This window comes from Antennarius striatus, chromosome 5, assembly GCF_040054535.1.
Source record: "Antennarius striatus isolate MH-2024 chromosome 5, ASM4005453v1, whole genome shotgun sequence".
Taxonomy (NCBI): Eukaryota; Metazoa; Chordata; class Actinopteri; order Lophiiformes; family Antennariidae; genus Antennarius; species Antennarius striatus.
In genome coordinates, this window is record NC_090780.1 from 20174506 (window position 1) to 20188234 (window position 13729).

At 38.3% G+C, this 13729-nt stretch overlaps 1 protein-coding gene across 11 annotated transcripts in view; it reads left to right on the plus strand.

Annotated features, from left to right (window-relative positions):
* Positions 1 to 3971: 3971 nt before the first annotated feature.
* The window catches only part of magi1b (membrane associated guanylate kinase, WW and PDZ domain containing 1b), a 119262-nt gene continuing 109504 nt past the window's right edge, over positions 3972 to 13729 (plus strand). For 10 of the 11 annotated variants that reach the window (XM_068314346.1, XM_068314343.1, XM_068314341.1 and 7 more), the window contains exon 1: positions 3974 to 4733. In XM_068314346.1, the coding sequence (XP_068170447.1) occupies positions 4436 to 4733 (298 nt within the window). In that variant the 5' untranslated portion in view covers positions 3974 to 4435. Of the gene's footprint in view, positions 4734 to 13729 lie in introns of all 11 variants that reach the window. The other variant, XM_068314340.1, reaches the window with a different exon arrangement.

The window sequence follows — 13729 nt, forward strand, 5'->3', positions numbered from 1 at the left end:
GGGATATTATCCCAGAGATTGGATAATATCCAAAATGACTAGGCTTTAGAGTTTTATTTTATCTTATTAATGACTCTGCAAAAAGCATTTGATCCATTAACATTTCATCACAGAGAAAATAGTCTGTTGAAAGTATTATGTGACTCATTTACTGCAATGTTGGAGAGGAGGACATTGTCCAAAACATCTTGGGACATCTTGGTTAATGAGTTCCACCCACTCTACAGAACACTGATGGGACAGGAGTTTGTTTAGTAGCAGGATGACCATTCCTAAATATACTACTGAACATAGGAGGTCTTTCTTGCCCGTGGCTTCCATGTGGTGATGAGGAGGAATGAAGCAGCAGTTAATGTGTATATCTCTACATATGTTGATATATTATTCAATCTAATGATTCTCTTATTTATCTCTAATCTCCTTTACCCTTTTTTCTTGATTCTAAATTATCTACTCTTGTTTTGACTTTTTACTAATGTTCTGCAACGGAGCAACTGCAACAAAAAACAATTTCCCTTTCGGGGATTAATATAGGATTCTGATTCTGATTGTACAGTATCTAACGTCAGCTTATCACATGTATAAAACCATATATGTTACTCAGTTTCCTTATGTACTATGTATTTTATTATTTTAAAAAAAAATTCATTTGTGTGAAGAAAAAGGTATCTTTCCAAATCAAGAATGTCTGTTTGTGTCCTCCACAAATATGTCTTGAAATATATTTGGACACTGAAAAAACAGGTATGCACTTAAATACTTGTGAATACTACCTTCAGGACAGAGTCTGTGTCTATAATGCATACATGCCATTACACAACTGGATCCATTCAGTACATCATGAAAGCTACTAATGGCGGAGGACTTCCATAATGTAGTACCAAAGCCACATGAGTAATGCTGTCAGGTTTGAAGGCTGGGTATATTAGCATTAGCCATTGAGTTCACTCTGTCATTACTTGCTGACAGTGCTAGCAGGCACATCAGGTAGAGTGAATGGAAACGCTAGCTAATGAGGGTTTACAATAAACAAATCATTCTGATCCAAGTATTTCTCATTACTTATGCTGTCATAGTGCAGCTGAACATTAGCTGAAATTGACAGCGTGGAAGAGCTGCTTTAAGGCATGACAGGGTCCTGACTTATCCACCATTCCTCAAAATCAGCACTGGAATTTATTATATGTTATGCAAGGCTCAAAGTTTATTATGTAAATCTGATAGTGTTGTATTTGTGTATTATGTATGGCACTGATGATACACATTCCATAACACAAAGTTATGAAAATATAGAATTTAGGATTGAAGAAGATCGGACAAGTTGAGATGGAATAAAATGACTTTGACATCCCTCCTTTTTACTATCATCAACATCTATTTCCTATTTTACTTACAATTTTAAATTATAGCCACTATAAACCATACAACTGTAGAATATTTAACATTTTCCATGCTGGAAAAAAAAAGTCTACGGCTGTCGGCAAAAAGAGCCAAATGTTAGAAGCTGTTAACATCTAGAAAAGAGCACAGTTGTGGAAAGGCAGCTTCTCATGCACTGACAGGCAAGAGGAAAAGCACAGAGTCTAATCATCGAGTATCAATCACTCAAAAAAATCACTGCAGAGTATGTCCCACAGGAAATTGGCAGATCCTGCAGATAAGTATGTGAAAGAACAGGGAGAAAACCAAGGAGCAAACTACAAAATACATCTTTTATCTTTTCAAACACGTTAAGATGCTAGCTAGTCTATTGAGATGCCAGTATCTCAGTAGAACCACTTTATTTTTAGCTTAATTTCACCATGCTAACATACTTATAATGATGTTTAGTAGTTATGTGTACCATGTTGCATTGATGGGAATGATTTTAAGTTGACACCAACAAATGCACCAACAAGATGAAAAATCAAGAAATAAATTAAGTTTTAACAATTTCTCTTCTGTTTAATTTCATTGCAATCCATCCAATTGTTGTGGAGATATTTATCACAACCAGAGATATTATCCTCTGTGGGACTGAAGGAAAGGTCAGTGGATCATTTAAGTTAGAAGGGTGCTCTTCATCATCTGTGAACCATGAATATTTGTAAGAGAAAACTAGATAAGATATGTCACTAGATATATGAATACAATGACCTCAGAACCCGCATCATGGCCACATGTCAAAAAACAACCTAGGTTCTTGGGGGTAAAACAGGATTCTGGGTGACTGCTGCTCCTTCAGAACACAACATTAAAAAGGCAGGTATTTTCTCCGTCATCTCTTCCTTCACATAATTAATTAGATGCATACAGCCAAAAGCGAATGCCAAAAAAGTCTAGTAGCCAATAGCAAGAAGTGAAAAGTTAGTACTGTTCAGGGTTAGAAGAATGATGATGTTAATGATTTACAACACTTGTGTCTTGTTCTGTTTTCACTACTTCTTCCATATTCTCATTTATTGCTAATCAACTGTCTGCAAAGACAATGTCCTTCAGAAGAAACAGCAATAAACTAAAACATTAAAGATGCATTTGACGAATGAGTAGCTATAAAAGGATGGAGATTAAGAAAAGTTGTACCTTTCCAGCTTAGAAGAGCACTTAAGATTTCCCATCCCATCAATGCCTTTGGATTTTGCTCCCATGAGACCTGGAGTACTTTCACTGTTATTTTTAGGATTGGAAAAGCTCATCTTCCGTTCCCCTGGTGAGAGGCCCGGCGAATCGCAACCCATCAAGAAGTGTGCTCATCCCTGCCGTCCCACTGTCTTATCTGACTGTCCATTTATATATTTATCCTGCTTCCATCACTCAATGAATAATGAAAATGCTCCTTCCTTTTTATTTGATGGGCTAATTAACCCCCATGACGTAAAATTTACATGAAGGAAAGAAGAATTACAATGAAAATCAAACATATGTTAAACAAACATTACAAACAGTGTGATCTGATCAAGTCTATTGACTATTGGGGATAATGATATCACATATCAATTTTATTTGAGCGTCTGTTCAAGTGATTATGATTCCTTTGCGTAAATTTCTATAGGGAAGCAAATTGCATTAGGAATGTCTCACAAAGACATTAGTAAAAAAAAAACCCCAATTATATTAAACGAGTGAATTCGAATAGAACTTTATTTAAATGTAATCGTTTGAAATGACTGCCGTAAACACAGAACTCTCCCTAATGTGTAACGTAGCCTACAGCCGAAATGAAGCGCTCAGCAGTACGCATGCGTTTTTTGTAAATTTGCTGCTTTCAATTGCACTTCGGCAAATACGGTTGTCTCATTCAAAGCGAGGTATTGCAATCCGTGTTGATACTACAGTATACTGTACGTATATTAAACCCCATATATCAATATAAATGTTGCTATTTTATGTAGTCAGTTACTCTAAGTAATTGGCAACGTTTGGTTTCTTTGTTACGTATACTATATGCGGTATATAATACATATATATAGGTGATTTTAATTTTTTTTTTTTTTTTTTTTATATACTGGTTTGATCCCCGAAGGGAAATTAAGAAGCACACTCTAGCTACTGATTACAAACGCATGCATACATTTTAAATATGTAGACTTAATTTAACTTAATTTAATTTAATGAATGACTTAATTTAATGAAGAAATATGTATTTATAAAGAATATGTAAATAAATATAATTACACTCAATAACAATATGTACATATATAAATTTAAAGTGCAAATAATGTATACTTCGTAACATTCTGGTAATATCATATCGTATCATACTATCATATCAATATTGCATCATATTTGTTAAGATTCATAATCTCCAATGGTTATTGAACGTTTTCGTTTCCGTTTCACCTGTCGAGGACTTTTCACGTCTAAACATTGCGAGGGCCTGCACAACGTTGTCGGAGCAAAAAAACATACTAGTGATTTTTCCGACAGTCTAGAATGCAACACGAACAGCAACACATCTCCTTGAGCCTCAGTCGCGCGCACAGAGGTAATGAGATTCAGCTAACCGCACGAGAGCGCCGTACCTGGTCGACCGGGCAGAGGAGGGTGTCACGCACCCACAAAGTCGACGCTTTCATACGGAGGGAAACGCTCTCAGTCCCCGGTAAGTGGAGGGAAGAAATAAACGTCATTTAAAGTGAGTTTATCGGTGGACACGGGACGTGAATGGGACCGCGGCATATGTAAGATGATATCGATAAAGGTGGATTAAAGTGCAGGGATGTTAAGTAAATAGTGAAAACTCTTATCCACGCAGCGAAGGAGTGACTTCAGAGCCGACGGGAATGGCTTGATTGGACACCCGTGGTGGGACAAGCACTCTCACAAGCACCCATGTTTCTGTTGAAGAGGAAGAAAGTTTCATTCGGATATAAGTTAACTTGGTGAGGGAACCTCGCTGCTGTGGACTATTTCTCATCGGAATCCGAGCACGTCGGTGTCGGTTTGTAACTTCGCCATGTACAACGCCGTGCAGAAGAAGCCCCACTGGACCTCCAGAGTGAACGAGTGCTCCGTCAGTAGAGATGCCAGCGGGGACTTCAACGTGCCGCTGCTCGGCGGCGCGGAGAATGGGGAGTTCGCATATATCGGACAACTAAACGAGGATGTAATAGTTTACCAAAGTGGAACATTAAATGAAGGAGAGCTGCTGCTAGAAGTGGAGAACCTGTCGATCTCTGGATTACCCTTGTACGACATCCAAACGGTGATAAAGAACTGTAAAGGTCCCGTCAGGTTGAAAACTGTCAGGCAAGGTAAGGACTGGACGAAACTTCATTCAAACTTCTGGCGTTTTTCTCATGTCGTGTATTTCATCAACGAAACCGAGGGCTGAAAATGTTTTGCCGGTTATTAAAAAAGTATTTTAAATTGATTTAGGATGAATTCCGCGAAAGAAAAATACATTTACATTTCAATTAAATATGCATTACATATTACATATTGCATTACAACCGCAAAGTTGGCTTTGCGGTTGTACTTCATGAATCTAGAGCTTTCATTTAAAAATCATCTAGATATACATTCTTACCTATCTTAAACCCACGAATTTAAGTTTGCATTGTCTCAGCTAGACATCGGTGACAGTGACATGTCTCAATTTTTTTTAATTTGATGCTGGGGCCCATTCCATGTTTTTTTTCCTTCCATGTATGCATTTTAATCTCCCTTAATCCAGATTATGATCATGGGCCGAATGTGAATGCAGTTGTGCGTGTGTGTGTGTGTGTCTGTGTGTGTGCTTGATTAGCCTGTTTTTTCAAATATTTCAAACAAGCCCCCCCATCGCTCTCTCTCTCTCTCTCTCTCTCTCTCTCTCTCTCTCTCTCTCTCTCTCTCTCTCTCTCTCTCTCTCTCTCTCTCTCTCTCTCTCTCTCTCTCTCTCTCTGATAAGGTACACTACTTTTATTTCTTTATGAAATTAAAACTCTTTTATATACAGAGCAGATCACAAGCAAAGTTTCAGTTTTCATGTGTTTTTTTTTTTTTTGTATTATTTTATGGCTGCCTGTGGATTCTGCACAGTATCTGTTGAGTCCTCAAACAGGCTGGACAGGCAACACTTGTCTGGCAGCTAACATGAATGGGAGCATCAGGCACCTGACGTCAGGCCAGTGTTGCGGGTCTGGCCACTTCACGGTCAGATCTAGTAATGCTGAGCGCCGTGACACTGAGTCACACTGACAGGCTACCAGCATGGCAAAGCAAACAGGATACCCAGAAGGCTCACCAACTCCTTGCAGAGATGGACGAAAAGAGCAGCTGTTCAAGGACAATTTGTATTTATAACCTGTGAATCCTGCCAGTGGTGTTTCAGAATTTGGACCAGGCTTTTCTGAAATTTTGTTTTTTTAGAAAGTAATCCATTGACCCTGACCCTAACACCAGCATTTACCTGTGTAATCGCATTGTGCCCCACCATATTGAGAGGGTCAAAAATTAGTATTGGGCATGGAAAAACTGCTACCCTAGTTTAAAGTTTCTACAAAAGTGTTGAGTCTTGTGTGTTCTGACCTGCAGGCTTTTATTCTAATTAACTAACCAGTTTCTCTTGTCTGAAAATTTCTTAATCTTCTGTCTGCTGCCATTTTTGTAAGGAATAGAAGACTTGTCTCCTACCTCCATCCTATCAGCATGGAGCAACTTCAGTATCTTATATTTTTCAATTCACAAACGGTGAGGACACAAAAAAACTTCTGGAACAAACTGAAGATATTCACAGATCTTGCACGGTGGTCTTTGCTCATTAAGCTAATTAAGTTGAATATGGATGGAGTTGTGATGATGACGCTATGAACTGGCTCAGTGGGACACTTGAGTAAAACTGTGTCATCATTAATGATATCAGTTTCACCTGATCCTTCTGATGTGACAGCTATGTGCTGCCAAATCAAAATTTACCTGACTACTCTGCTCATCTAATGTCAGAATTGACTTACAAATATGGAGGCTCAAATTTTCTTATGGATATGAATGAAAGTGAGCAATATAACCTCAAATAGTGAGAGGGCAGTGTAGACACAATTCAGGCAAGACACGAGAAATATGTACATAATCAAAGAAGAGAAAAGTGACAAAAACTTTCCATGTCAGAAGGACCTCTAGTTTTAGTTTCATATTTACCCTCAGTCTGTAAATTCTATGCATTTGTGTGGTGGAATTATGAGAGTAGGGGTGGGCGATCTGGCAAAAATAAGTCCTCAAATGGAAATGATAAAAATCAATTTTGTATCAAATAACCTTACCTTCAAGGTTAACCCTCTACTCTGCAATTTCATTATGCAATTAATTGCATAATAACAATAAAGCTTGTTTTCCTTCAGTGTGTTGCAACCTTTTACTAAACTACTGCTTAATGCAGCCTTCAACCAAGGAGAGTTCTCACCACAATCAATGCAGCAGCAGGATCAATATAATACAGCTGAACGTTTTTCTGTTCCTCTGCAGTGTATGTGTTTCCAATGGGAGGGAGGGGTAGAGCAAGGAGAGATTGGACACAATTAAATGATTGGTTCTCAGACGTTTGAATAAATAGAAATGAAAACTGCTTAAATTATTCACAAAAAGATATTTGGGTGGTCTTCAGTACGGTCGGGCTTCCGTCCAGTCAGAGTTTGTGTTTGGGAAGTACAGTGATACCTCTACTTACGAATGTCTCTAATTATGAAAATTTTTAATTACGAAATTTCTCATCAGGGAAATATTACCTCTACTTACGAAAGAAATTTCGACTTATGTAATGTAAAAACTCAGTATCGGCTGATACTCTAATCTCCCACAGGTTGCTGAATGCAACATTCTCATAGCTGCTCTGCTATTGGCTATTACCTATTACGTATCTTCCTGGCACCCCATTGGCTAAGGAGGACGTCACTCCAGCTCTGTGTGGAGCTAGAACCGTGCTTATGGAGTGTCTCGGCATTCGGCACTCCACCCGTGAGGTAGACTGATAGTTTTCGCAAATATAATAACTTTTTGAGTACGTATTCGCTATGGACCCCAAGAAAGTGACGGAGAAAAGAGGAAAAGAAAAGATGAAGAAAATAGTTTTTTTGTTCATACAAACAAAGCAAGAGATAATGGAAGAGCATGAAAAGGGGATGCGTTTGGTTGATCTCGCCAAAGAATATGGCCAAAAATCTACAATCGACATGTTATTAAAACAAAAGGAAGTTTAAGGAATTTAAGGCATTGCGTGGGTGGTTGGAGAAGTTCAAAAGGAGGACTGGGATTCACTCTGGTGTTCGGCATCGTGAGATAGGAGCGCATGAACCAAAGAGGGCAAAAAACAATGTGGACAACTGTTACAACGTAAATGACCATCATTATTATTCTTTATTATTTGTGTTTTACGTTATGCACAACTCTCATTTATTGTGTAATAATCTAATCGTAACATGTATTTGTTACATGTTTTGATGCATTTTTATGCTTTATAAAACATTATGTCGGAATTTTTGTGGGCTTGGAACAGATTAGGGCATTTGCATGGAAAACGCGTCTCTACTTAAGTAATTTCTTCCAGAACCAATTAATTTCGTAAGTAGAGGTACCACTGTAATTGAAAATAGAATTAATAGCCTACAAATATGATGTTCTCTAAATCATTCACTTTTTCAAGTACATTGTGGACATCTACACGATCTAAACACGTCAGAAAACCCATTCCTACTTTTTTTTTTTAAAGTTCTGGAGTCTTTCTGTTAGCTTTCCTGTTGTGAAGCACGTAGGAAACAATGTGGTCATTCTTATTGGTCCTTCGTGTACACATGTTTTACAACATTCAGAATTTAAATAGTTGTAACAGCAAGTGTTTACGATACACCACTTCCTCCACTCTTTTTGCAACTTCCAAGGACAATAAGAGGAAACTCATGTCTCACTTCTAACCAATCATTTTCAGTTGGTCCTTTTTCCAGGGGACCATCTGGGGATGTCGGTTGTCACTGGGGTGTCGCATCCTGTTATCAAGTTCCGTTTAAAGTTTTTAATAATTCACACTGTCTGGGAATTTCCCCTCCCTAATCAGCCTTAATTGGAAAAATATGCTTGGCAACTAGGGCCATCTGTAAAAATCGGAGTGACCTAATTTTACCCTGAGCTGGTGCCATTTTCTCAATTTAATCAAGTGAGATGTGTGGAAAGGTACTGCTGCAGTCTTGGTTCGCTGATATTAACAAAGTATTTGCTGCTGTTGGTAGGAAACTATATAAAAAGAAGTGTTGAAAAGGGTGGGTGGGTGGTGGGACTTTCTGCACTCTATTCACACCACACACTCTTTCCTAGTTTGAGCTGATAAGAGACTGGCCAGTACTGCAGCATGTGTAAGGTAAGGCTTGCTTTTGATAACAGTGGGAAAACTACTATACACACTCATACCATTGATAATCTAAACTTGAGTGTCTACTTATGATGGGGAAGCTACAAGAAAAGTCTATATTTTAAAGTGTAACATTCACAACGGACATTATACACTGTTTGCAACCACAAATCATTATTATTAATTGATCTGAGGAATCCCAGAATTTCTGTATGGATAGTTTACATGAAAAATATGACCGGCATATGAGCAACACAGTCACTGGGCAAGAGTATGGATATGACAAACAGGAAGGACGTGCACAGTGTGTGGGTTTGCTTTAGTCAACAGGATTTGGCACAGTTGGCCACTCTTTCCCAAACACTCATTTTTAACCTGACCGTCTCTCTGCCAGACCAGTCAGGAATCAAGTCTCTGCAGCTGCAAGTAAGACATATTCCCTCTTTTATATAGCGACCTGTCTTGGTAACTCCGGCACTGCTGCTCAAATATATTACTTTCATGAACTCCTAGCTGTTAGCATCAGGCAGGAATTGCATATGGAAGTGTTTATTTCCTTTCTCTCAACAGGACACCCCTCCTATCCCCAGCCGTTCCTCCACCTTTGTGTTCCCTGACAGTGGTAGAAAAACCTGACTTCCTCTCTTGGAGCCTGTCTTCAATTTGAGTTTGTGTGCTTAAATCTGTGTGCATGACAAAGTGAGAAAGTGAGAGATATAGGAGTCATGTGTTCAGTATAGTCTTACCTACTTCAGGATGATTTTGCGTTCATATGTCAGTGCTCGGAATAAGCTCTGCATTTCAATGTAGAGTTAGGATCTTCAGTTATCAACTTTACAGGGCGCGTAATGCCATCTGACTATGCTAAATAGGCACGCATGCACACGTGTTCTGCCTTTTCTGTTGTTTACCAAAGAATGGTCTTTCTTTAGATAATTAGCTCAAGTGTCAACTATTGTCTTGAGTGTGAATGGAGATTGGTCTCACTTGGCACTCGCTGTTACACACTCTGTCAGAGGAGAAAAGTAGGCTAATTAATGATAGTGGCTAATTTACGATAGCAGGCCCGAGGAGGCATTGGTTCAGTGCCCTTTGCTTTTACTTGGAAAACTGCTCTCATTCAATGTACTCGGACCAGAGAGAGTCTTCCCCAGAAAGGCCTCAACATTCAGTTGTGTCTAAAAATCGAAACTAATTCTTTGAAAATGTAGTAATTGCTCTTGCTTCTTGATGGTTCTGTTGCTACTCAATTTTTTAATCTGTTGACCTATTTAATCTTTGAAGCTCTGAGTTCTACTTTGGTATCTGGACACACAAGACAATTATAGCCTCATACCAAATATCACTAAAAAGAAAGGCAACCTGGCCAAAGCATCGACTGAGTCCACACATGTACTGTAAAGACCTCCATTTCATTTCTGTCCATTCTGCTGGTTGGTTGGCCTTATTCCCCAACTGGAAGCACAGACTCTGAGAGTAAGTGAAATTATGCATGACAAATTTATTGGTCATTGTACTAGATTATTAATGCATTTTTTGGATGTAAGCTGCAACCCTTATCCTCAACTACAAATTTAATATTTGCAGATGCCACCTTTTCTAAACTGACAGAAGAACGTCCACATCATATGCAGTAGTGTTTGGTCAGCTGGCGAAGTCCAATATGAGGTTATAACCATTACATCAACTACACAGCCTCACCTTTTTCAGCTTCGCCCTTCGCCTTGCAGAATGAGCACTTTTACTGAGTTGGTCAGTGATAGTGATTATAACAAGGTTGTAATCTACCTACCATTTGTTGACATCCCACTGTCCTGAGACTGTATCTGTCAAGGTTTTGCTAAGCTAAAATAGCCAAATGTAAGTTTTGAACTTTTGAAAGGGTTATCCAAGCTAAAGCAGTCTTTGTAGCAGTTCCATCAGGAATGGAATCATGCAAATTTTCAAATAGACATGGCATGTGCACATATATTGTACATGTACCCATGATGATGTGTATGCACGACAGGGTAGCAGACATCCTGACGTCTGTCAGCTCTGCTGCTGTCAAACTCGGATTAGATATGGTTTGGCCTGTATCTTGGAATGACTGGGAAATGATATAATGGGATAACTTTGAGACCAGACCCAGTAAAAATTGTTTTAAAAAAAGTGTCTCAGAAAGGTGAAGATTCTAAATTTATGTTTAGAACAGGGATTTCATTTCTGTACGGAAACGTCTTTAAGTTCCTGTGCATCTAATAATTTTATGTGTTTGTAATTTCATGTTTGAACACATTTGGCATCTTAGGATACATGCTAGTAAACTCCAGTGTTTGACTAATTTGAAATGTTTATTTTTTACAAAGACAAACTGGGTTTACAGGCATGTAGCTTAAAGCCAATGTTACAGTTAGAGAATTCTTTAAATTATTATGTCATTTTATAAGAGGACTTCCTGGGCAATGCCTATCTCTGTGGACAACACCGCACCCTGTTCTTGTTACACATTCCTTGCACATGAGTGAGAGACTTTTTATTTTTAAGTAATTAATCGCTTAATTATTCATCAAGAAAAATGTTGTAGTGCTGGTTCCACCTGGGCCCGAAAGGACTGGCCTCCGTCCAACATTAGGAGTCTGCCACTCCAATGTTTCTTTATTAAACGTAAAGCACTATGTAACACAGTCAGTGTGTTAAATGCATGTGACGTAATGTAGACTTAGAGAAACACATTCCACATAGGTTGGGCCTGTTTACATGAGCCACATGTACCACACATACCGGTGCAGTTCACAAAAGTAGAAGACAATGAAAATTTTTTGGTCAGGTGTTTCTGACAATGAAAACTATACTTAGTGTTGTACGTAGTCTCATATGTAATGTTTGAAGCATTTTATTTGATAAATGTGGCTTACACTTAAAAAAAGACCAAAATATCTCAAAATATTATAATATTTCATTTTAAATTTGAGTTAATATATATTATAGTTTAACCTTATGAATTAAATTCCAGGGAAAAAATATTTAAAAAATCTTTGTAAAATCTTTGTACACTATAATATCTTCGTACACTATACACACAGTTTTCACACATTTTAATAAAAAAAAAGACTTCCACCACTTCATTTACTTTATTTTTCTAACACTCTTTTTCCTCTTTACAATCATTTAAACCATCAAGTATTTAAATAAGTTGATTATTCACTGCATGTTGTGTTTGTGATTTCATCTGGAACCCTTTTGCATGATGGGAATGTTGCTGTTGGGTTAGGGTTAGGGTAAGGATATACCTTTTCCCCCTTCCTCCTTCTCTTTACCCTTGATTACGTTCTGAATGAGGTCTTGGGGTTTGTTTACACAAATCCCATTAATGTAAAGCCTCAGGAAGCTTACTCATGCACATACATTTGCTTAAACAGACAAAACAAGGGGCTACCTACAGGTTTTAGAGACAGTCTAGCCCTGATTAAGAGGATTTAGGCATGAGTCTGTCTGTTCAAGGCAACACATGCACTATCTCAAACTCCCGCTGCATCGATGCAGTGGTAATTACACAACAATGGCTGGATAAAACCTCACTCCCTTATTCCTTTTCCTGTTTCATCTCTATTTTGTCTTCTCTTTATTGGTCCCCTTTGGAGTCTTCATTCATTATCCCCACCCTCATTGTCTCTCTGAAAATGGGAATTGCAGGGAATTGACTCTTATTATGGATAGCTCTCCCACACTTGTCCTTTAGCTGCTAAAATCTCCTAATGAAAAGAGTTGCCCTACAGGTCACTTCACAAAAGTCATAGATGACAGCAAACATGAAAGATGGCTCTATGTGGGTGGCGTTTAACTGGCAGAATTTGGTGAAAAAATAGAATTGGTTGTTGAAGATTTAAAAAGTTTGCAGAAGTACCTTTATGGATCGATGCATGTGGTCTAAGGCATCACTAGTTTGATTTTATGGAAAATGTGTCTTTTTAGAGATTTATTCTGATGCTATGTAGTTAATAACCCTTTTTACATGACAGTGCTGCAACCATGTCCCATCTCTGTAATGCCTTTGTTTCCATAGGCATCTACTGCAAAGTTAACATCTTTGCACTTTGCAAAGAAGGGATTATATTGATATCAAAATTTAACTTGTCCTAATTGGATCAAAATGAACTCCCTTTGCACACATGTAACATTGATCTTATGTGCTCTGTAAATAGATGGGCAATGCATTGTATGGAAATTCGCCAGAGGTCCTGACTTTGGACACATTAGCAAAATGGTATCAGGCAGTGAAGCAGCATTTAGCTGGAATGTTGGAGACATCAGATGGCTTTAGAGATATCCTAAAATGACACAGGAGTTACAGTATGCTTGTGTCATCGGCGTATTGCCTCCCGGTGCTGATGTTCAGTAGTAACTTATTAGCAGATAAGAGCCAAGTAGCATTTCTCACTTACATCTGCTACAGCTGTATGGTATCACTGTGTCTGACTGTGTGACTCTGCATGGTGACGGTGCATCAGCTGTGCCTCCACTTAATCTGAGTGTTCACCGCGTGACTCAATTACCAGAGATCATGCTGGCTTTAAAGTGTAGTGTTTCAAACGGTTTCACGCCTGTGCAACCTAATGGTATTCTAAATAATTGAATAGAAACTGGGGATTAGGTATGTGGGTGTTTAAATGTTGCCAACTTCCTGGGCTAGCACTAGGAGGTAGTATGACTAAGCCACTGTGGCTCAGTGTAAAAGAATTGAGTAAGCCACAAAAAGCCACATTCTGTGTCCAAGACAGCGGCTTGCTGTAATAGCAAGTAAAACTTATAAGTAAACATTGAGTAATACCAAGAATCAAATTTATTAAAATCAAAGTGTCTAAGTCAAAGTTAAAATGTCTTGTAGTCCAAGTAAAACTTACAAGTAAACATTGAGTAATATTTTGTATGACTGTATCTTCACATAGTGAA